Source organism: Moschus berezovskii, chromosome 4, assembly GCF_049115385.1.
Source record: "Moschus berezovskii isolate FMDL1 chromosome 4, NW_MosBer_1.0, whole genome shotgun sequence".
In the NCBI taxonomy this organism is placed as follows: Eukaryota; Metazoa; Chordata; class Mammalia; order Artiodactyla; family Moschidae; genus Moschus; species Moschus berezovskii.
The window spans coordinates 97,863,135-97,889,097 of NC_142463.1; the positions used below are offsets into that span (position 1 = coordinate 97,863,135).

The window sequence follows — 25,963 nt, forward strand, 5'->3', positions numbered from 1 at the left end:
GGAAAAACAGCTGGAAGGAGCAGGGTTAGCAGTGAGAGAAGGCGATGGAGAGGGACAGAGAAAGAGGAAAGAAAAGGAAGAGGAATGACTGAAAAACATTTTCTCACTTTGAGCAGAGGAAAAGAAAATAATCAAGCAATACGAAGCTGTCCCTACATAAATTTCAAGGTGACGGAAGACCTAGGTTCCATATAGATCATCCTGTCTGTCTCACAACCGGAACGTTATGAAAGGGCTCAGACCACAGCTTAGTGAGAAGTTCTTAATGATGATAAATATCCAGAGCAGGTGACTCCTGGATCATTTTCAGCTGTCCATAATTAAACTGGTATCCATCTCTCGACAATGTCAGGGCTGTAAAGTAATTCCAGTCATTGGACCCTTTACATCTGTGCTGAAATGAAATAATATTTGGCAGTAACAAGGAGTCACTGAAACTAAATAAACAACCCCTTTCAAGACTACATAAAAGTCGGTAACATAATAACATCTGACAGGGATTAAGACCTCCTTGGGGCCGCAAGGAAGTGTCAGAAGCAGGAATAACAAATACATGGACGGTAGAACAGATCTATGCTCTAACAGACATGTATAATTTGAAATGTGATGAATTTCCCGAGGGAGATGTGTACTTGAGTTTGCACATGCCAAAAAGCACAGGACTTATCTTAGAAGTCTTTGTTGGGGTTACTCTTCCAAAGAAGGACACAAGCAAAGCCCCCCCTTTTCATTAAGGAGTGTCTGGGTTTTTGTATACCTGCACGGTATATACAGGCACGTGAAACTGTGATAACCTGGGGAAGGATGGTGACAAGTTCAGATATATATTAGCTTCAGGTGTGCATTACTAACATATGAAACTATTACCATGGTAATTTTCATTTTTTAGATTAAACTTTTTCCCTCAGTCCCAAGATGCTCCCATCCCTCTGATGTCATTCTTGGTTCTTTCAGCTTGTAGTGAAAGCTAAAACTGAACAACCTTCTGATTTTTTGAACCTTCCCTAAGGGAGTCAGCTCTCTTGTACCAGAGTTACTTGTGTCCAGGGTTTGTAATCTCTAGGAGCTTGGAAGGGCAGATACTAATCTGATTTATCTTTCTCCACCCCTACACAGAATCTTATGCATATGTCATTAAATAATTTTAAAATAGTCTTTGGAGTTATTTCTTCCTTGATTTGAAAGTAGGTGTTTTTCAATGTTCATAGCTACTATCATAAAGCTCCACGAGTAGATTGCAAGTATCAGCAGGTCCTCAGGCAGAGTAACACACCAATGGTTACACAGCACACACTATGTGCCACATAAGGACTGTTCCAACAATAGCACTAAAATAATTTAAGGATTGCACTTTAGATGGACTTCACAAGTGGTGCTAGTGGTACAGAACCTGCCTGCCAATGCAGAAGATGTAAGAGATGTGGGTTCGATCCCTGGATCAGGAAGATCCCCTGGAGGAGGGCATGGTAACCTACTCCAGTATTCTTGCCTGGAGAATCCTGTGGACAGAGGAGCCTGGTGGGCTACAGTCCATAGGGTCGCAGAGTCAGACATGACTGAAACGACTTAGCACGCATGCACTTTTGCACTTTAGATAGTCTAACATTTAATTCTCACTTTCCCTTTGAGGTGGTGACTCATCATCCCATTTTACAGATAAAGAAACTGAGGCCTGGCAATCACATAAGTAGTGGCTGTGGGATTTGAACTCAGGTTACCTGGATCCAAGGTCCTGTTCTTCATGACCACATTCTATGGCCTCACAGAAGCCTTTTTACCCTGGAGCTGGAGTCACTGAGCTCCCATCTAGTATCCCAGCCCCTCCCCCATCTCTGTACCCAGTCCCCATCTTAGCTGGAGGGATGGAGAGCTTTGTAACTTTTTTTTTTTTAAGTTTAAATACTCTTGACTCTCTTACTTATTTTGTCTTTACCTGGTGCCTCCACTCTAAAGAGCTGTATTTCTTTTTTTCTCCTGAGACCTAGTGGGAATCTGAGACTGGGAGCCCTCAGTCCTAAAATAGCTCTGAAGGGTGGCAGACTATACTATTTTGGGATAAGAATTATTTTGAACTAAAGATACTTGAAAAACAGATCCCTCTGGGGACTTGCTGTTCCAGGGGTGGACCCCTGTGCACTAGAAATAATCCTAAGCTCCCTGGTCCAGGATTGTTTCAGGATGAGCTTGTGACCTACTTCAGCCCAATGGGATATAAGTGGTTTCCTGGGGTGGCCAGATCCTACCTCCTCAGTCAGGACAGAGCTTTGGGAGAAGGCTGCAACCATCCCACCTCCCTGGGAAATGGGTCACCACATAGATGGGGGAAGGGTTATTCCTCATAGACACTGTAAGTGGGGTTTAAGCCCATGGGCTAAAGATGACCCCAAAACCTGTCTAGACTTCTAGTTATACAAGCTAGTATACTCCCTCCTTTTGTTTAAGCCAATTATAATTTTTTTCTTGAGAAGTTATAAGTACGGTGACCAACCTTGTACCAATATGGTGAAATTCATGCCTTCAAATTAACAGAGACTTAAAACACACACACACACACACACATACACAGAGTGATTATAAGGTGTGTCTCTGTACATTCAGCTTCCAGCTTTGTTAGACTGTCATTTGCTTCTAGTGCTGGAGGCATGTAGGCTGGTCAGAGGTGTTCTAATTTGCTCAGAGGCTATAGACCAAGAAGTGGATTGGCAAGCAGTACCATCTGCCTTGATGAGCAAGGGAATGAGCAAAACATGGACATTCTCTGGCTCTTCTCAGATTACTGTTACTTTGGCAGAACTCAACAGATTGGAGGATGTAAATATCCTAAACACTTTGATGGTACTTCTGTCCCTCCAACTTCAATAGTACCTGGTACACGTGCTCAAAATGAAAGAATGGATGGATGGATGAACATTGGACAACGGAGAGTGTGAGGAGGGGAGAGGATAAGTGGGTCCGCTGTACAGTTCTGGGTGGGTGGTAAGGGAGAGGCAGAGTATAGCTGGAGAGAGTTCATCCTTGAGAAGGATGGCCTCTTTCCTGACCCTGTGAATAGCATGTGGACATAGGTGAGACTGTATGTCTTCAAGCACAGGCTTGGAAGTACCTGGATGCTTGTTGAGAAGGTGTGTTCCTGGACTTGTCTGAAGATGCCCCTGACCCCCATCACTGTGGTTGAGATCTCGAATAGGCATTTTTAAATGAGTTTTCCAGGTGATTCTGAGTCTCCCCACTTTGAGGACCACTAACACAAGATGGCAAGAAGAGGTTAGAAATCGGAGAGACTCATACCAAAGACCTTCCTGCAAATACCTTCCCAGATCCCCATCTGACACCATTCTCCCTGGTCCCAATCCTCGGTCCCTGTTCATATTTTCAACCAGGCTCCTCCTTCAGGTGTGCCTTTATCAGCAGTCTTGCATGTGTGTCCTTCTTGTGCAATGGGCCTTGAGCTTGGTCAGGGCTCTGATGATGGCTTCCTTCTTTCTGTACCCCTCATAGCATCTAAAATCTGCTTTGAAATCACTTAAAGCAAATATTCCCTGTTCTGAATTTTGACAACAGCGGGTCTCCTCCCATTATCACAAGAAATTTGAAAATGAAATTACATAATCATTTTGCTTTAATGAATTCCATAATTACAAAGCACAGCCAATAAAAATATGATTAAATATTCAACCTTAACAAGTTTTTGTTTATCATATTTGATTAAGATAAAAAAAATACAATGTTGCAGAGGTGTGGTTAAATTGGAACTGTTAGAAGGAATGGGAATTGGCACAAATTGTCTCCAACGCATTCTGACAATGTGTGTCAAGAGTCTTACAAAGATTTACATACTTTGATTCAGTATTTCTACTTCCTGAAATGTTCCATAAGGAAACAATCAGGGTCCTAACTATTGGTAAACAGTCTAAATTTAGCAAAAGGGGGAGTGGTTAAATGAATTACTGAATAGACTTTCTATTAATATTATGTAGATACTGGATATGGTTTTAGAAAGAGGCTAATGTCATAATATGTGAAAAGGATATGATAGAAAGTATATTAAATTCCTTTTTTTTTAAAAATAAGTATACATCTCTGAATGGTGGAGTAGTCTACATATACCTAAGTACTTACCACTATATGGGCTACGCTCTTTCTACGTTTCCCAAATTTTCTACACTTAACATGTGTTCAGTTCAGTTCAGTTCAGTCGCTCAGTCGTGTCTGACTCTCCGCGACCTGTTACTTTCATAATAAAACAGCTAATAAATAAAATATAAAATGTAAATGCTATACAGACTTTTAAACAGTGCCACCCCTCCATCCTCTTGCATAATTTTTCCAGCACGCTGATTCTAATATGTTCACCTCTCACATTACTTTCCAGCCCAGTATTCTTCAAAGGCTTCTATACTGAAAGGATAAAGTTTTCACTCCTTAGCAGGTCACACCAAGTCCTTGATGACCTGGCCCTGACACACCTGTCCAGCCTCATGCCTAGCTGCTGCTTCCACTTTCCCTCCTATCCTTCCGGGATGCCCTCTGTTTGGAGTTTGTTGATTATGCTATGCTGTGTATATATCAGCCTGATTTTGCCTGGGCTGATTCCTGTGCCTAGAATTTCCCTTCCTCCTTCAATACTTCATAAATTCCCTGTTCAGCTTTCTAGCCATTTCCCTAAAACCTTTCCTCCAAAACTTTAGAAAGATTTAGGCATTGCTCTGTGCACTCAATGCACTTTTAACAACTTCTTTGTTATCACATGGTAATAGAATTGCTCATTTCCATCTCCATCTTTTGGGTTGAAGGGTGAAATTAACTTTGTGATGGGCACATGGTAAACAGCCAATACAATACATGATGAATGAAAGAATCAGCATTCAAATCACACAGCCCTTCACTAACATCGTGTGGGATGTCCCTTGTGTAAGGGCACCCTGCAACAGCCAGTGTGTCTGACATCCAGCCAGCCCTCCTCTTGCCAAGCCAGAGTGCTCAGAAGCTGGGAAGGCACTTGGAGCCAGTTCACTAATTGAGAAAGTGACTGGTGTCAGGGGAAGGGCCTGATATTCCAGAGACTCATTCCACAGACCCCTTGCACAAACATTTATTGTGTCCTGCCAAAGAGTGAAAATCAGTGGCTTCGGTTTCCAAATGCAGCCCTGGGCATGTGCAAGACTATCCACCAGGAGGGCAAAAATACTTTTTTTTTCTTTTGGAGAATGTTCTATGATATTTGCAATTTGTATTCTTGTACATACCTCTCTCTCTGTATACACACAGAACATACATGGAAAAAATGCTCAGTTTTTTTTTTTTTTAAACTGATGGGATATGTGATGAAAATAACTTGGGATTGCTAGCCTAGAGCACTGGGGTTTTAGTAATGAATAACACATGTCCTCTAATGCTTATGCCGTTCACTACGAAGCAGGAGGAGTCAGATAAAAACAAACAACCACAATACAACACAGCAAGACGAACTTTGCCTACAAGAATCCAAGGAGATTTCACAAAAGAGATGCCATTTGAACAGGGATATTTGGCTGTGAAATGGGAACATCTAAACCTAAATTCTATATAATTATATTTAACTTGGTGCACTTGGTGAAGGAGTGTAAACTGAAAAAGAATGAGCTAGCGCTGTGACAAAACTGGCTTCATCACCTACAGTGATGGAGATGCATGTGTTTGCTTATGGTGCAAGGTAGATGTGACTTGATACAGAAATTCTAGATTTACAGTCACTTTGTCATGCCTGATCAAGTTCCACCCTGATTTTTTATCTACTCAAAGGGTTCTAGAGAAAATCCTAAGTTAATATCTGCCAATTCGTATTTTTATTTTTCCTATATAATCGGTTTATTCCATTTTACAGCTTTGTGCAGAGGGGTCAGTATTCTAAGTGGGGAATGTCTTTAGCCTTGGGAATGATGCAAATGACTGACAAAGCCTAACTCAAATGTCTGAAGCCAAATGCATGCCCTCAGAAGCCTGTGTTTGGCACAGTCCTTTTAGAAACTTTTCAGACCAGGGAGAAACACTTTCTCAGTAGGGGCACTAGGGAAAACTCCCAGAGCTGGCTCTTTTGTTCAGATGAACTAATAAGCTTGTTAGATTTAACTGTTAGCTCCTCGACTGTGGAGATTATGTCTCAAAGAGCTTGAAGCAACAGGGTGAACCCTGAATTTGGAGTCTAGGTTCCAACACGGGGCTCTGTTGTGGGCACAGGGCAAGTCTCTTAACCTCTCTGAAACTCTTGGCTCATTTGCTACTGGAGAATAATAAAAGATAAGTCAGCCTTACAATACTGTTTCGATCAAATCTGACATCGTGTGTGAAACTATTTTATACTCGCAAAGGCATCTTCCAAATGTGAGTTGTTATTATTATTGCTAATAAGGTCCCAGTAAAAAGCATTGCCTGTTTGATAAAATGCCATGTTCCATAAAATATTGATTCAAAAAAGACTGTCTGAATGAATGTGGAAGAGGCTGTTTCAACAAACTCACTCAGCGGTGATGCAGAAATTATTTCTGGGGACTCACATCCTTACCCAAAGCCTGGGATCCTGTTAGCTCCTTCCCCCACTGTCCCTGCACAAGTGAAAATCCCCTCAAGGGCCCAGCCTTTATTTCTGATAAATAAACACATGCTGCTAGGAAAATGGTATAATGGGTTAACATTCTGAAAAGGCAGTTTCATTTCATCTGAACCAGGGTTTTACAGACACTATGCCTGAACTCAGGCGTTGCGGGGGCTGTTTTTGGACAGGCAGAACTTCCAGCACCTCTTAAATCACATCACAGGGCAACTGCCCGCTCCACCTACACACAGGGCGGGCCTGCATACATAAAACAGGACTCTCAGACCTCTACCATCCGATGACTCACCCTTGTCTCTGCTTTCAGAAAGTACCATACACAGACTTTACTAGTCCAATACATGTTCCTTTGCTTGCTCCAGAAAGGGGAGAAAATACGTGTGTGTGTCTGAGTGTGTATGTTACGTGTTCCTCCAGTGACTGAGGAATCCTGAAATGAACCTCTATAGGAAACCCCTGACAATGTTCTGTGGATGGTTTTGTACAGGGGATTGAAACAAGTTGGCAGGAAGAAGAATTCTTTCTGCATAATTCAAAGCAGACATTTTATGAGGGGAGAAGCAAATCAGAAATTTGCTGTCAGTCCTTGAAGTTTTAGTAGTTAACAAAAAGTAATATATTAGCCCCTTGCATTAAATCCAGATAGGATCTATCCTTTTTCCCCCTCTCAATAATATTCCTAAAATGAATCCTTGAGAATGTAATACAAGACTAGCTCCTCATAAATTAGGACTCAGCAGTGGTGGCCTGTGACTAGGTTACATGTTATTAGCCTGTGCTCTGTCTCTCTGCAGCTCCAGCAATAAATGGAAGAATAATACTGTGATGCTTGAGAATAACTAAACTAATTATGCAACTCTATCTTCTTCAATATAATCTAATTAAATATTTCCCAATGAGTGAGTGAGCCCAGACTGAGTTTGTCTTTTTCAAATAAAGACTTGATAAAGGCTAGCACAAATAATCCGGAGAAGGCAATGGCAAGCCACTCCAGTACTCTTGCCTAGAAAATCCCATGGATGGAGGAGCCTGGTAGGCTGCAGTCTGTGGGGTCGCTAAGGGTTGAACACGACTGAGCAACTTCACTTTCACTTTTCACTTTCCACTTTCACTTTTCACTTTCCACTTTCACACATTGGAGAAGGAAATGGCAACCCACTCCAGTGTTCTTGCCTGGAGAATCCCAGGGACGGGGGAGCCTGGTGGGCTTCCGTCTATGAGGTCACACAGAGTTGGACACGACTGAAGTGACTTAGCAGCAGCAGCAGCAGCACAAATAATCGGAGAAGGCAATGGCAAGCCACTCCAGTACTCTTGCCTAGAAAATCCCATGGATGGAGGAGCCTGGTAGGCTGCAGTCCGTGGGGTCGCTAAGGGTTGAACACGACTGAGCGACTTCACTTTCACTTTTCACTTTCCACTTTCACACATGGGAGAAGGAAATGGCAACCCACTCCAGTGTTCTTGCCTGGAGAATCCCAGGGACAGGGGAGCCTGGTGGACTTCCGTCTATGGGGTCACACAGAGTCGGACACGACTGAAGTGACTTAGCAGCAGCAGCACAAATAATAATTAGTTTGTTCATTTGGGAATGTTAGATGAAGCACACGATACTCTGCAGGGTATTCTATTGGCCTTGCTCACAATAAGCACTCTATAGATTTCAAATGGTAACGAGCATTGTTATCCAAATAAGGATGAAGTTGAAAGATGCAATTTTAAAGGACTAGATTTATTGAACAATTTCACCTTTTCTATGAAAGAATTTTTGTAGGACTGGTTTTCTATTTTTCAAACCTTTAAACTTGCAATTATATATTTAAATATATTTTTGAAGCAATATAGAAATAATATTTTAGATAACTTACATGATCAGGATACTTAATTGGTTTTGAGTGTTTTGGGGTTTTTTGGTCAGTCACATTTGTGAAATAGAAGAATGGATGGATTTTAATATATAAATAGCTATTTGAAATCCACTTATTTAAAATTAATATTCTTTGGGTTAATATGTGCAGTTGCTTTTCAGTAATTATAAATGAATTTCTATTAGTCTATTCTATCACCTTTAGTTTGGTATTTCTTCTTCCTTTCCTTGCTACCAAGGATCCAGGAGAGAGAATTTCAGAAATAGAGGTCACACTAAAAATATGTAGAAGCATGAAAATTGTTACCATACTTCAGTTTCAGCTACACATTCTGCGCCTCTAAGGAAGCAAGGCTGTCTGTATCTTTGTTGCATCTTTGACTGTTTTGGTGACTGCTCCGCCCCTCCCTCTCTCGTCTTTCCAACAAACCCTGTCTGGGGACCATTACCCTTTTGGCTGAAAGTCATGAACAATAAGTGAGGTCAGCCACAGGTCTCAATGAATAACAGATTCAATTATAACCAGAGATTAAATCTATAACTTTTACATCAGACCGGCTACAAGGTATTAAAATGTCATGAAATAGCAAGAAACAAACAGATTGTTTACAACATGATGGACTACCAGCTCTTGAGGGAAGAGACCAGGCCTAATTTGCCATTTATCCAGACTGTAATAGAAACTCTGTAAATGTCTGCTGCATGAGGACTGACCTGGGATGAGTATCTACCATAATCTTCAGTCTAGGGAGATGCAAAAGGAAGAAAACATGAAATGGGCTTAGAGGACTCCAGGCTCTTATTTTTTTCAAATTTTTCGGACCTGTATTTATAGCAAGAAGAAATATTAACAACACAAACCACACACATACACACAGTTGCCACCAGCTAAATAGCTGTGTAAACCGCTAGACTGTTACCCACAGTTAGAAAACCACTGTGGGATATGGAACCAAAATAAAAGAGGAAATGGAAGGGACCAAAGCCTCTAGTACCCAGGAAATATTCCTGAACGACTGCTGTTGAAATGGTCCATTGTGCCCTATTTGTGCCTTCCAGTAACTCTCACTAGTCTTTCATTAACGAGTTGGTTTCTTCAGACCACAAACACCTCTTCAATACTTACGCATCACCACTGTGCTAGACAGGCAAAGATACAAAGAATATCTGATAAAGACTAAAAAAGCTGACTTCCTCTTTGACTTCTCCTCTATAGCATCTCTCAGACACATAAAATTTATTCCAAACTGTGCTTCCACACTTTCCCCAAATTTAATCTTCTTCAATTTTTTATACTGAAGAAGATATTTTTACTCAGCTTCTCAGTTCAGGACTTTAAAATCACCCGACATCTTCTTGTCCCTCCCGCCTCCTATCTCAGGGACACCATCCTGCAGATTCTTCCTCCTTAATATACTCTTGGCTCCGATGGTAAAGAATCTGCCTGCAATGCAGGAGACCTGGGTTCAAACCCTGAGTCAGGAAGACGCCCTGGAGACAAGGACCTACCAATTCCTTCAGATCGGGCCTCTGCCCACTTTCTATCACACTTTCTCTCTTTAATGAAATTCTAAGCACACTGGCTTTTCTTATTCCTCTGAGAGGCTGACATTGTTCCCTTCCTGCCTCCAACTCTTTGCATGTGCTGTTCCCTTGGCCTGAATAATTTTCCCTGTCTCTTATCACTTGGCTCTTTTTCATCTTTCAGTTTATCTCCAAACACTCAGTTGAAAGTATTTTCCTAAGTAATTCCTTCTGATGTAGAGCAAGTATTGCAACTTATGCTAGTGTATGTATTTATTTGCTTATTTAATTTTTGCTTAATGTCTCCCTTTCCATTCAAAAGTAAACTCTCTGAGGGCAGAAAATTATATCTGTTTTATACATTAAGATAAACTCAACCAGAGATTTGGTACATGATAATGGGGCTTCCCTGGTGGCTCAGAGGTTAAAGCGTCTGCCTCCAATGTGGGAGACCCGGGTTCGATCCCTGGGTCGGGAAGATCCCCTGGAGAAGGAAACAGTAACCCACTCCAGTATTCTTGCCTGGAGAATCCCATGGACGGAGAAGCCTGGTAGGCTACACTCCACGGGGTCGCAAAGAGTCAGACACGACTGAGCGACTTCACTTCACTTCACTTCAGACCTTCAAATGGACTTCCCTGCTGGCTCAGATGGTCAAGAATCTGCCTGCAATACAGGATATACAGGTTTGATCCCTGGGTTGGGAAGAACCCCTGGAGAAGGGAATGGCTACTCACTCCAGTATTCTTGCCTGGAGAATTCCATGGACACAGGATCCTGGCAGGCTACAGTCCATGGGGTTGCAAAGAGTTGGACATGACTGAGCAAATAACACTACTATTACTAGAAATTCAAATATTTGTGCAATGCATAAAATAAAGCATTTCTTAAACCTTAGTTATCACTTGATCATTTAGCCAAAGCTGTGTACCATTGATTGAGTGGGTAAATAAAATGTGGTAAATACATACAATGGAGTATTCAGTTCAGTTCAGTTCAGTCGCTCAGTCGTGTCCGACTCTTATTACTCAGCTTTAAAAAACAAGGAAATTCACATTTGCTACAATATGGATGAACCTTGAAGACGTAATGCTTAGTGAAACAAGCCAGTCCCTAAAGGCGAAAACAATCATACTATATGATTCTACCTATATGCGGTATCTAGAATTGTCTGATTTTTAGAAAAAGAAGATTTAATGATGATTGTCAGGGGCTCGGGGTAGGAAGTGAGAAGTTGTTTACTGAATACAGAGTTTCAGTTTTATAAGATGAAAAAGCCATGAAGGTTTTCCTGCACAGCAATGCAAATATACTTAATACTACTGAACTATACACTTAGAAATAGTTAAGATGGTAAGTTTTATGTATTTTTTACCACAAAAAATTAAAAAACCCTGTTTATAGGTATTTCAAATCTTTCATGTTTTCTGGAATACAAAACTGCAACAATCACTGAAACCGAGAACAGCAATTAAAAGTAATAATAATAGCTAACTCTTATTGGATCATTATTCTAGATCAAGCACTATGCTATTTTCTATTTCCTGTTTCATTTAATCATCATTACCACTTTTTGAGGTAGACAGCATTATCAACGCTGAGTTTACAAAGAGAAAACTGAAGTACAGCAGAGTTGATTTATCCAAGACTACATCGTTAGTGAGTAGTAGAATCTGCATATGAGGCCATGCAGTCTGGTTTGGATCAGGGCATCTAACTTCTGGGTACAGGTCTCATCAAACTAGTAAGAGACGCTCTGGAGACGAATTTAAGCTCTCAGTAATTTGTTTGTTGTTAAGTCGCTAAGTCGTGTCTAACTCTGCGATCCCATGGACTGCCATACATCAGGCTTCCCTGGACTTCACTCTCTCCTGGGGTTTGCTCAAACTTGTGTCCACTGAGTTGGTGACGCCATCCAACCATTTCGTCCTCTGTCGCCCAGTTCTCCTCCTGCATCAGGGTCTTTTCTAATGAGTCGGCCCTTTGCATCAGATGACCAAAGTATTAGAGCTTCAGTTTCAGCAGATAGATTTTTTTTCTAAACCTTCATCTCTGATTAATTTGCACTAAATTCTCTTATTTCCCATCTTTCCCTCTTTCTTCCAAGGAAAAGACTCAGTCACCTTAACCATATAAATCTTAATTGTAAGAATAAAAAATTTCTCTTGATCCAAACATTTGAGCAGAAGCCGCTCATCAACATGGCTCAAAATAGCTAAAATTTTCAGCACCTTCATTATCTGCTAATATATCTTCACTGTTTTCACCTGAGTAGTAGGAAAAGTAATAAACATATAACAGAACTACTTAGAGGTTAATTGTAATTACTGACAGTAGCTTGTATTCAAGAAATGTGCAACCACAACTACCACTTGTAGAATCTAAAATAATTTCAATTTGTGTGTAAGACAAGCAGAAGGAACAAAAAGAAAGTGAAATCGTTCACTCGTGTCCAACTCTTTATGACCCCATGGATTGTAGCCCACCAGACCCTCCGTCCATGGGGTTTTCCAAGCAAGAGTACTGGAGTGGGTTGCCATTTCCTTCTCCAGGGGATCTTCCCAACCCAGGGATCGAACTTGGGTCTCCCACATTTCAGACAGACGCTTTACTGTCTGAGCCACCAGGGAAGGAACAAAGGCTTCCAAATTAATGAGGTACTTAACCTGCCTGAGCTTCACTTTCATCATTTTCTCATTATCTCTTGGCAAGTGGTTGAGACGATTAGGTTAATAGATACTGAACACCCAGCACACAAAACTTGGTACAAATTAAGTGTTCGATGGACAGTAACTATTATTACCATACACAAAGGGGGTTTACTGGCAGTGTTAAATATAAGAATCGGATTAAATTGTCTTTATGATTCCTTATCCAGTATCCTTCCAATCATGGTAGGCACGTTAGTGTAACATGTTGGAGAGGCTCCAAACCCACCCAAGCACAGGCAATGATGGCCACTCTTTACCACTTGAACCTTGCTTTATTATTGTGGCTGCTCCTCCACTAATATCTGTGTCCTGGAATCCTTGACTGGATTGCTGCCTTGTCCAGAAGTTCTCCCACTGACCAAGGTCCTAACCAGCATCCCAATCCTCACACAGTGTGCATTTCGTGCTGATGGATCCCAGGGTCCTCAACTTTGGGTACCACTCTTCCCCAGTGACTACCTGCCTCCTTCTCGACTGCTGACTACTTGCTACATGGGCTTGGCCAGCTGCCTGGGCCGTGGGGTGGAAGAGAGCTGGGGCACAATTTGGATGTCTTTGTTTGAGTTGTGCTTTTTTTTTGAAAACAGAACTTCAGGTTTCTGACGTGAGAAGCAAACATATTTTCACCCCAGGAACACTGACCTTCTGCTCCTCAGTTACCAGCTTGGCCTTACCTTCTCTGCTGGACTGCTCTGGCCTCCAAAACACGGAGGCTCGGGGTTGATAACCCATCTGACTGTTTTTCCCCATCTTAACAAAATTCTTTCGGTTGTAACTCTTCATAACTCTTTATAAACATTTCTAGGATTGTGATTTCTCCTCATTTTCCCTTCTTTGGGTGAGAAATGCCTCCAAAGCTCACATTTTGGCACAAGAATCCCTAGATTGTTTTTATAGTCCCAGCGTAGTACTTCTTTGTTACAGCTCAATATTCCTAAATTTTGTTCCAAGTCATTATTTTACATTTATAAATATCGGGTTGTATTAATTGGTTCCAGCTTTCAAAATGTTCCATCAGAGGTTATTTTCTGCTATTTTGATAGTGGTTTCTAAACCTTAAAGCGCCAAGGCCCTGATGTGGGCTGTGTTCTCTAAGCATCCCTAAAGGACTGATGTGGAACAGAAAAGATACGCAGACCCTGGGCCTCGCTGTGCTCTTTGAAGACTATACTGGCCATAATAGCTTCAAAGAATTTCAACAAGTTCCTAAGACATGACCTTCGCTTTCCGAAAACCATGTTGGCTAGGCTTGTCTTAATCAAGCTGTGCTTTTCTAAGCATCCTTTTACTTGATCTCCTGCAGCAGTTTTTAATACTTTCCCTACAAGTGAAGTTAAACTAACTGGCCTGTAATTTCCTGGTGTGTCCCTAAGCTCTATGAAATAACGGCATTAGGTTGGCTACCTTCCAATTCTTCCTGAATTTTTTAGTTTTGTTTTAAAACACAGGATTGAAAAGGCCAGAGAATGCTTCCTGTCTCGCTTTCCCTTCGTTCCTTCCATGACATACTGCTCTCTCTGTTCCCAGCAGATCTGCCATTTTAATAACTTCAAACCTCTTAAATGTGTTCACATATTATTTGTTCCTATCTCTGAAGCATGCGTTTTCCATTTTTCATTTTGACAAGGGCCACCCCCCAAAACAAGGGCTTACAATTCTATCGAATAGACTTAATTCGAGGCGCTGTTGAAGGAATGAGTTTCACATTAGGAATCTGGAAAAGAGTGGCAACTAGATAACAATTAAGCCTAGATAATAATTAAGCCTCTGTTCTTACTTGTAAGTTATTATGAATACATGTTGGGGAAAAATTTGAGAAATATGTCTACACACCCAGGAGTAGGGACCAAAAATGGAACTATTACCTCTGGGGGTTCTAATCCAATGTACTAGCAAAATGTCTTTAAAAAAACGTGGTGAAACTAATTAGATCTGAATGTATAAAAATTTGCATCCTATTCTTGTTTTAACTGCATTTGGTTGATAACTCATATCTAATACAAAACTCTTTCCACATTTAATGATCTCCCAAAATTATTTCCTAATGGAAAAGCCCAACTTAATATACTTTGATAAAAGGTTTTGTTTTTTACTGATGGGGTAAAGAGGAAAATTAATAATTATTTTTATTTGTAAAATTGCAATGTATTACATGAAGTTTAGGATTGTCCATGTTTGTTATTGTATAGAATTGACTATTCTTTGAAGTGAGCCATAAATGAGGACGTAAAAACCTTTATTCTTTATGGATGACTTTGTTTCAGCAGACTGTCAGGGTTTTGTTTGTATAGTGACCCGATTTGCCTTTTCTGAATACTTCAGGGACAGGCACATAAACCACAGTCTATGTGTGGACAGAGTCTCACTTCCCATAGTGGGATACAGTAATCACCGTTATGAAATAAGAACTACGGAGTGCAATATAAAACTTTTAAGACAGCTGAATCTGATTTCAGATAAGTTGGGTAAATGACCCCTTTGCCCAGTTGGTAGTTTTTTCTTTCTAATTTATCAGAGTCACAATGTCAAAGTCTGAAAATTTTACATCTAAGAGAGTTTCAGAAAAACATCTATTTCTGCTTCATTGACTGTGCCAAAGCCTTTGACTGTGTGGATCACAGTAAACTGTAGAAAATTCTGAAGGAGATGGGAATACCAGACCACCTGACCTGCCTCTTGAGAAACCTGTAGGTAGGTCAGGAAGCAACAGTCAGAACTGTACATGGAACAACAGACTGGTTCCAAATAGGAAAAGGAGCACGTCAAGGCTGTATATGGTCACCCTGCTTATTTAACTTATATGCAGAGTACATCATGGGAAACGCTGGGCTGGAGGAAGCATAAGCTGGAATCAAGATTGCTGGAAGAAATATCAGTAACCTCAGATATGCAGATGACACCACCCTTATGGCAGAAAGTGAAGAAGAACTAAAGAGCCTCTTGATGAAAGTGAAAGAGGAGAGTGAAAAAGTTGGCATAAAGCTCAACATTCAGAAAACTAAGATCATGGCATCCAGTCCCATCACTTCATGGCAAATAGATGGGGAAAAAGTGGAAACAGTGGCTGACTTTATTTTGGGGGGCTCTAAAATCATTGCAGATGGTAATTGCAGCCATGAAATTAAAAGACGCTTACTCCTTGGAAGGAAAGTTTTGATCAACCTAGATAGCATATTAAAAATCAGAGACATTACCTTGTCCACAAAGGTCCGTGTAGTCAAGGCTATGGTTTTTCCAGTAGTCATGTATGGATATGAGAGTTGGACCATTAAGAAAGCTGAGTGCCGAAGAATTGATGCTTTTGAACTGTGGTGCTGGAGAAGACTACTGAGAGTCCCTTGGACTTCAAGGAGATCCAACCAGTCCATCCTAAAGCAGATCAGTCCTGGGTGTTCATTGGAAGGACTGATGTTGAAGATGAAACTCCAATACTTTGGCCACCTGATGCGAAAAGCTGACTCATTTGAAAAAACTCTGATGCTGGGAAAGATTGAGGGCAGGAGGAGAAGGGGACAACAGAGGATGAGATGGTTGGATGGCATCACCGACTCAATGGACATGGGTTTGGGTGGACTCCAGGAGTTGGTGATGGACAGGGAGGCCTGGCATGCTGCGGTTCATGGGGTCACAAAGAGTCGGACACGGCTGAGCAACTGAACTGAACTGAACTTATAAATGCTCAGATACCATCATGTATCAGATTTACTCACAAATAGGAGAATTTTTGCATGTATGATACACACAGACCTCTCTCATAGCTAACATTTCAGTTGGCTTTGAAGGTCCACCAATATTTTCCTTTTGGTTTTGGTCAGAACTGAGTATACTGGCCAATGAACAGGTTAGATTCTCTATGTGGACCATGAATGAGTGAGTGAAAGTCACTTAGTCGTGCCTGGCTCTATGCAACCCCATGGACTGTAGCTTGCCAGGCTCCTCTGTACATGGAATTCTCCAAGCAAGAATAGTGGAGTGGGTAGCCATTCCCTTCTCCAGGGTATCTTTCCGTCAAGGGATTGAACCTGGGTCTCTTGCACTGCAGGCAGATTGTTGACCATCTGAGCCACCAGGGAAGTCCAGTATGTGGACCATGAAACACACACAAAAATATGTGTACACATTTAGAGAATAAATTTAAACGCAGGCATGAATATTAAAGCATGGATTTTTTTCCAGTGTTTTAGTTTCAGATAAAATTCTTCCTTTAGGATTTTAAAGTTGTAATTAATATATGTACAGGATTTACCTTTCCTAATTTGTATACATGGTACCACGTAAGGATAAATTTAGTACGTATGCAGTCTGTCTTCTCTTCCATTCCTATTCCTTTGCTTGAGCTGTTTGTTCGCTTTACATAGAATGTCCCCACATTTGAAAGTCAAGACCTGTCTCTATCCCAGGGTGGGCAGCTTCGAGTCCAGTGAAAGAAGACTGGATATGTGGCAAAGTGGAAAAATCTGAGGCTGTGTATTTAACTACGGTAAATTCATCACATCAAAGTTCCTCAAATTTTCTAGTTACTAAAATTCCTACCTTCTCTATGCTTCCATTGCCCTCTAGGTAAAATGGGGGTATATATGTATATACTTATATATAGCATATAATTTTAATTGTAGTATGGGTCAATTGGGACAATATATTTAAAAGATCAAAATTGTCAGTTCCACTTCTATTCCAATGCCACCTTCTCTGCAAGGCTCCTCTAGCTCTCACCACCTAGGCTAACCTAACCTCATCTTCCTTAAAATGCCCAGAACACTCCATTTCTCCCTCATAGACTTCACTGACAATTTTCTGCGTTGTGTTATACAATTTAACAAACATATATTGAATACCTACTCTGTGTCAGGTATGTCTATTTTCTTTTCTTTTTTTCCCCCTAACTAATCCTTGAACTTCTTGAGGCTCGAATCTTTATACTATTCATATTCCACTCCTTCCACTGTCTAGATGGTCTGACACCTAGTGCTTGAACAAGAATGCATTTACTGTTTGGCATTTAGTAAAACTGGTCACTAATAACGCAAGAAATGTCTGTATATCCATTCTCATATGTGTACACATCTTCATATGGGATTACGTGGTGGAAATTATATGTAATGCCAGTGTATGGGATCATAACCGTCTTCATCCTCATGATGAAATACTACCAATCCCACTACTAGAATGGTGACAGGAAAGAGAACATTCCTGAGACCATACACAAAGGGGCAAATTCTCTTTCCATTCTCACATGGGTCTTCGGAGTATTTCCTTCTAGAGCGAAACTAGTGTTCCAAAAGAGAAGGTGGAAGAACACCTGGATCGCTATGTCTCTGTGGATTCCCATTAGCAGAAACCTAAGCATGCTTTCAAAGACTGATAATTTATAAACAAAGACTATCTCACAAACACAGTATGGTGGCTAGATGAAATTCTAAAGTTTCAGGGGGAAATTACATAATTTCGAAACGAGGTTGTGTGTACATAGCTCCAAGCCATCCAAACGAAAGCTTGAGCAAATCACTGTGGAATGTGGTCTTTGCTGGCCCAGGCATTTCAAGTCGTTATTGGAAATATGTAATGTGGTTCTGACACTCTTTTACTACTCATGGATCAACTGCATTAGAGTGAAGTTTCACTTGAATTCTCTGCTCCTAATCGACCGCAGGTTGGGAAACCAGAAAGGCAAATAGGTTAGACTTGTGTTTAAAGTAAGGACGAAGAGGCTCTGATTTAAGGCTGATGAGAGTGTCCTACAAATAGAAGTCAGTGTCAGTGCATAGCCTTTATATTATCTATTTTGAGTTCTCCCTCCTCTAAAATGGACATTTAAAAGGAAACAGAACTCTATGAATTTCCCATGTAACAGAAGCAATTTTGTTGGATTATCTTTTCTTCCACCGCAGTTTCCTTTGAGAAGAAAAATAAAAGACTTCCTAAACAGGCTCTTGAGGAATTCACCTGTGGCCACTGTCCTAGCTGCTAGCAACCATGAAAGATTTTAAGCAGAAATAGAGTTAAGAGTAGGCTGTCTGCATGCCTGGAAGGTCCAGAGGTCCTCTAAGAGTTTGGCTGCTGGGCCTCTCTCACGGTCGCCACTCCTAACTGCCTTGAGACTCTCAGTAGGCACTGGTTGTAGTATTTCACTTCTCTTGGGAGGAGGGGCCAAAACAGGTCCTAAGTGTGGAGGGACTGAGGTTGGAGATGTACCCTCTTCTCCAGATGTGCATGCTGGCCTTGGCTGATACCACCCGGGAGCCTGCATTTGTTTTATGTGTTTGATTCACTTTTGCTCCAGTGACTGACATTAATGCAGGTCTGGTGCACCCCAGGTCCATCTCTGCGGCGCTCATCCTACTTTCCCTTTTCTTCTGAAACCATTCAGAAGAGTGTCTGTGAGCTGGTGTGGGAAGCTTGTTGCCCAGCTGCTCCCTTGAAAGAATGTGGGGGAGCCAGATGTGAGATGGACCTCCTCCGAGTGAAGGCTCCTCGGAGTCACAGCACAGATTGGCGAGGAATGGCTTTCTAATTGAACTCTGGGTCTGTAACATCGGGCTATCCCACATCCAAGTCAAGATGCCTGTCCACATCAGATGTAAAAACTGGCCTGTTATCATCTCTGATTTTCTCTGAGCATCTTTGAAGAAGAAAGAGTCCTTTGGGTGGGAGGGGAAGGGGGCGCTAATTGATCCCAGGCCTGAGAATTGGACGTGGATTTCTATGGCTACTTCAGAAGAAAACTTCCAATATTTTAAATCCAGGTATCACATCATGTTTCAAGTTGGGCACACAAATGTGGGACATCCTAACAAAAGCTAGAAGGCATGTTCTCTGACCTGAACAGTGCAGAACGAGTTTTCCATGACAGCAGGAGTAGTGCAGCAAGAGTTAATGCTACAAAATCCACATATTGGCAATCGTAAATAAATCCAGGGGAGCTTATTCAGATAGTACTCAGGCAACACTACAGAGCTTATTATGAAACCATCCAAGAACCGAGACACATAAAAACTTTATTAGTCATCACTGAAATAAAGTGCAAACAAGTTTGTTTTGAAAGATCCCAAAATCTTTATGCTTTTGGTCTGCAGAGTCATAAAAATTGTGCCTGACAAATTTTAAGCGATATTCTAATTAATTGTTGGATTTTTATAGTTTCTTGTAAGTTGGATATTAACAAGGCAGGGTAAGAGGAAAGCCCGTGTACTGAGCCTGAGTTCTAAGTCCTTTGCACAAACCCACTGGCCAGCCAGGCCAGATTTTTGCATCTGCTAGAGGCGGAATGGATCACTGATCTGAAGATTACTGTTATTTTCACACTGATTACAGTAGAATGTGAAATGTACACAAGGTTCACAAATGGATGGAAAATTATTCCAGTTGTTTCTCTGTCATGTGTAGGAAGCATTTTCTGGGGCATTTTTCCATTGTTTCTTTGGTGAAACTAACACTTTGTAATACACCAATAACACGACTCCCTTTAATACCATCACACGCTCAGTAATTACCATAAAAAAGTATGACCCAACACTTTTATACATACACATTTCTGATTTATAGTCTTCAATTGGACACAGTGATAGTGTAGACAGTGTGGGGCAACTTTTTTCCTAAATGGGGATTTTGTTAAAAGTGAAACAGATTTTTAACATGCCCATCATTAGGAACAAACAGCCCCAACAATGAGAGGGGATTTGCTTTCAAAAAATGAATTAATTTTTTAAAAAAAGTGACTATAAAATTATTACGTCAATTCTTGTTTTTTAAAAAATTACAAGAGTGTGGAGAAAAGGGAACCCTCTTACACTGTTGGTGGGAATGCAAACTAGTACAGCCACTATGGAGAACAGTGTGGAGAGTCCTTAAAAAACTGGAAATAGAACTGCCATATGACCCAGCAATCCCGCTGCTGGGCATACACACCAAGGAAACTAGAATTGAAAGAGACACATGTACTCCAATGTTCATCGCAGCACTGTTTATAATAGCCAGGACATGAAAGCAATCTAGATGTCCATCTGCAGATGAATGGATAAGAAAGCTGTGGTACATATACACAATGGAGTATTACTCAGCAATTAAAAAGAACACATTTGAATTAGTTCTAATGAGGTGGATGAAACTGGAGCCCATTATACAGAGTGAAATAAGCCAGAAAGAAAAACTCCAACACAGGATACTAACACATATATATGGAATTTAGAAAGACGGTAACAACAATCCTGTATAGGAGACAAATAATTTTCAAATGTATAGGAATAAAGTTGTTTCTATTATTTATATTCTTAATGCTTCTATGAATAATTCCCATTTTGAATATTCTTTATTTGCAAGATTTTTCTTATTGATTATTGTTACCTGATGTTTCCCTTTTTAGAGAAGCTTTTTAAGGCAGCTTTGACTCTGTTGAGCCTCTCAATTTTATTTTTAGTTTTATTGCATTAATACCTGGTATGTATTAGGTGCTTTCTTTTATGATTATTCTGCTTATCTTGCTAACTTCTTAAACTGGCTGTATACTTGTATACTCACTGCATTTCCTTTTTATGTCAAGTCTACTACATTTAAGGCCTCAGTGAATAATGTTTTCCATATCCCGTAGGTTTTAAGACTTTGTATTTTTGTTATCTTTCTTTAACGATGTTGTTTTTAAATGCCATGTACTCAGTGAGTCATATAAACACATTGTAAATTTCAGTTTTCTAATAAAAAATAAATTAAAAAAATTACAAAAAGTCTCTTCAATCAATACATTTACCTACCTCATAATATAAGGGAGCATTACCTCCTAGAGGTTTCTTTGCCTTTTTAGATGTACTTCCAAAAAGTGCACTTGATCCATTGACCTATAAGAAAATTCATTCATAAGGAAAAAGAAGGGCTTACTTAAAAAACACTTAGATAGATGTTACTAGAAAGTCCCTAGGTGATTTGAGGGATTGGGGAAGAGATGGTCATCAGTTAGTTCAAACATTTATAGCCGCTTTGGTAAGCCGTTAGTAACTGTGTGAGGATGTGCCATCTGACAGAACTTCTCTGTTACCTTCTCCTCCAGCCTCTGACAGCTAGGATTCTTTGGAGGCTGCGATTTTCCAGTTAGTTACAGCCTTCCTTGGAACATTAAATAGTTCTGTCTTTTATTGCTATTGAGACCTTTATTAAATAATTCCTCACAAAACCTAGCATGGAGCCTAGTATGACCTCAGACATTTTTGTTGAATGAATGGATGTTGAAAGGGCAGCATTCACGAACAAAAAACAACGCCTTCCAGATTAGATATTTCCAAATTTATTCTAGCTAAGTGTTTCAGCAAAGTCATGCACCCAAACTTACCAAACCGCCCAAGAATGTGCTAGTTTTACTGATCTCATTACTTTATTAAGAAAGAAGTCTCCAGCGGGCGGCGGGGTGCGAAGGGACAGGTACCTGCTGGACGATGTCTTGCCAGGAGACCATACTGAAGAGTCTGCGCTGAGGGGCTTGGACAGCGAGGCTGAGAGTGCGAATGAGAACCTCGTCCTCGGTCCGGTTTCCAACGACAAAAGCGACGGAGCCCTTCCAGTCGTCCTGAGACAAAATCAGAAGGAGTCAGGTTCTAAGTACTCCTGGCGAGGTGACTTTGGGTCAGCGCCTTCCATTGACAAACAGGATAACAGTCCTAGAAACCTTAAAGACGGGCTGACCTTATGGTGTATGTGGGTTTTTGATTCAAGCAGCCACAAGGCGGCAGTATTGTGCCAAATTTCATGCAACTTGACCGAAAAGCAATTTCCCTGAGAAACGAGACCTATATTTTTAAGGAAGACAATTTTTCATTTTTTAAATGACACATTTTCACTATAATGCTGTGCAATAATACTTTGGTACTGGAAAGCAATTGTTCATCTGTATGTTACAAATGTGCATGAATGTCCAATGTCCAATGTAGGAATCTTTGTTTTGTTCCCTGATACATCTTAAGACTAGATACTGCTAAGAAAACAGGAGCTTGATAAATGCGTGTTGATTGTTGGGTAATATTGAATGAGTTGCCAAATGGGCCTTTTCACATGAGGTAAAATTCAATCCCAGAGTTTTGTAAAGCACAGAACTAGAACACATACCCTCCTCCTAATGTAAACGCAGAACTCTCATTGCTAATTCACGTGTGAGTTCTTTTCACTCTCAAGAAATAGGCTGAGTTTTAAACTTGAACATGAAATGTTTTATCAAATAAAAAAATAAGTACTAAAAAAAAATATATTTATTCAGTAATCCCTTTCTATTATAATTTTGTTGGGAAGAAGCAATTCTCTGGAGGAAATGAGGAATGGAATTGACTGACTTTCCCGTGATGCGGTGCTAAGGAAAGCCACACTCATGAAAATCAGGTCTATTGCTTTTGAACGCTCACTCCCTTGGGGAGATGGACCAAGCAAACGTGATACGTTCATCAGGAAAGGGAGACAATAATAAGCGAGGACACCCTGGCCCTGCGACCTCTTCAGACCTTAGTTTCTCCATTTATAAAATAAGGGGGTTGGACAGAGGCATATGTAAGATTTCTTCTAGCTCCATTCCAGAGATCTGATAAAAATAGAGTAAAATTCACCCTTGGTCGATTCCAGAATAACGTCTGTGAAGATCTGGAAAGATTTTACAGAAATTTAATGAAACACATAATTTTCCATGTTTCTCTGGGTTTCTGTCCAATTCACGTGTCAAGGTAATGACAGAACTAGAGTATAGACGGGAGAAAAGACAAACTCTTCTTCACCATCAGAGAGCGACTGTCGTTAAATGTCTCTTACTTCTCTGCATGGAAACTCACTAACCCTAACCACATAACAAAACCCACACAATTTTCAACGTTGTCACCAAAACAAATAACACACATAAAAGCATAAAATTGTCTGTTTAATCTACAAAGTGTGTATTTGTGTCTGTGTACATGTACATGCATGCATGTAGGTGTGGCTCTGCGTTTCCTTCTGTTAAACTGGATTTAAAATCTTTTTTTGTTTGTTGACTAATTCACCATAGGAAGAGCATCTGTTTTTCAAATAGCCTGATTCTGAAAAGCAAGTGTGATATTTATAACTGGAAAAAAATTCCATAATCACCAAATGACCTTTCTCCACACTGGATGCCTTTTCTTTCCTCTTGTCTGCTCCCTCAGTCAAAACTGCAAGTAAAATCATCATTAAAGAAGGAAAATCTTTCCTTCCTTAGGAAAGTAGATGAAGTTCCTGAACAGGCAATACCTCAATGTTCCTATTAGTTATAGTTTCTACACTGAAGATTTTAATGGCTACATTTACCCGCTTATCCCACACCCTCTTACAGAATTCCTAGCCAATATTCAAAAGCTAATGGTGATGCTAAAGCTGAAACTCCAATACTTTGACCACCTCATGCGACGAGTTGACTCATTGGAAAAGAGTCTGATGCTGGGAGGGATTGGGGGTGGGAGGAGAAGGGGACGACAGAGAATGAGATGGCTGGATGGCATCACCGACTCGATGGACATGAGTTTGAGTGAACTCCGGGAATTGGTGATGGACAGGGAGGCCTGGCGTGCTGTGATTCATGGGGTCGCAAAGGGTCAGACACCACTGAGCAACTGAACTGAACTGAACTGAACTGAATGGTGACAAGAAATGGCTGCCTCTCAGCTCCTTGGGGACAATTCACAAAGAGGGCATCGTAATCTACCATCTACCCATTAGTGTCTGGCATTCGAGACAGGTGTTGACTATTTCAGATCAGAAAAAAAAAAAGGTGAGGGAAAGAGGAGGAGGTAGGAGGTAACAATTATTGAAATTTGCCATGTGTCAGGCATATGTTATCTCATTGAATCCTTAAGTAATCCCTTTAAATAGGGGCACTAATACTTTATAGATGGAAAAACAGAGGCCCAACGAAGTTAAACAGCTTGTTTCAAGGTCATTTTGGCAGAACTTCATGGAGACCACATACATGGCTCACAATTTTGTGATTATTTCAGAACAGTTTTGAGAGCAAGCCTTTAGGTTCAGAGCACCTTTCCATAATCCTTAAATTGCACCTAATGGCTATTTTGGCCACAGTATACCTAATAGAGGAAGATTTATATCACATGTTAAAGTATATAGAGGTTTCAAAATAGATGATGTATTAAAACTTTAAAATGTCTAAGATTACTTTCTTTTTTTTAATCAAAGACTATTTTACGAAGGCTAAAAGAGTTTGAGGAAATTTCCCCAAGCTTGTCTCTCTCTCAAAGCACATTGTTCTTGCTGCTTTGCACTGTAGGAGTGCATCTTGACACAAAATCTTTTCCTCTGATTATTGGTGAGGTACTGAAACTCCTGGGGTCCCAGTGATCACCCTGTGACAGATTGCCTGAACCAGAGCAGGAGGAGATTTGTTCACGTTCAGAACTCTCTACAAGGTCCATTGGGAGCTGGGCCATGTGTCTCCATTGGAAGGGGTCTCAAGAGTTCAGTTGAGGTCTACTTTCTGCACCATCAAGCCCACCAAACACCTACTCTAAAAATTGGGTCTACTTGGCAAAACAGGACCGACCAAGGACTTTGTTGGAATCATGGGTTAGTTACATGATTACATCGCCAGAACCCAGGGAAGCATGAAATGGACTGATCGGACAGTAATAACACAAACATTGCCTGCCCAGAAGGATGCGCTCACTGGCATGCTACACTAGGGGGCAGCGAGATGCCAGGAAACACACAATACTCTCATCACAGAGAGCAATCATTTCCAACTGTGTCTAATTAGGGAGACTCCTTAACTAAGTGATGCTCCGCAAATATAATTTTTGAACTTTTTTCTTAGTATTTCAGGATAATGGTAGATTTCAAATCTCTCCTATCTGGCTGCAGTATTAAAAACAGGAAATTAATTTGGAAAAAAAAATTCAACCCAATTTAAATTTCACAAATACTGTTAAAATGCACCCTTCCAGCGGTATCCCACCCTAACACGCAACTAAACACAGTCCTTAAATTTGAGTTCATAGGGTAGCAAGTGAAGTGAGCCCAGAGAAATCGAGTGTTGACCAGAGAGGACAGATGAAAGTACAACACACAGAACCTGATTCATCACACTCCTGAGTCCTGCAGGGCTCCTACCTGTGTGTGAATTTGATTAAGACAATTCAAGAAGCTTGGGTGTAATTAGCAGCATGAGTCTAGAGAAAGAAACCATTAATCATCTTCGGAAAACTACACTAGATGTATCCAATAGTGAGGGAAGAGGGTTTCAGTCTGGCACATCTCAAACACCTTAGGAAATAAAATCAACTTTCT

General features: G+C 40.6%; 1 protein-coding gene across 1 annotated transcript in view; it reads right to left on the reverse strand.

Annotated features, from left to right (window-relative positions):
* Window positions 1–25,963, reverse strand: part of SPAG17 (sperm associated antigen 17) — a 269,667-nt gene that overhangs the window by 213,517 nt on the left and 30,187 nt on the right. The window contains exons 2-3 of the mRNA XM_055403672.2: window positions 22,101–22,241; window positions 21,436–21,519 (exon numbers count right to left, since the gene is read on the reverse strand). Coding sequence (XP_055259647.2) covers window positions 21,436–21,519; window positions 22,101–22,241 — 225 coding nt within the window. The remainder of the gene's footprint in view (window positions 1–21,435; window positions 21,520–22,100; window positions 22,242–25,963) is intronic.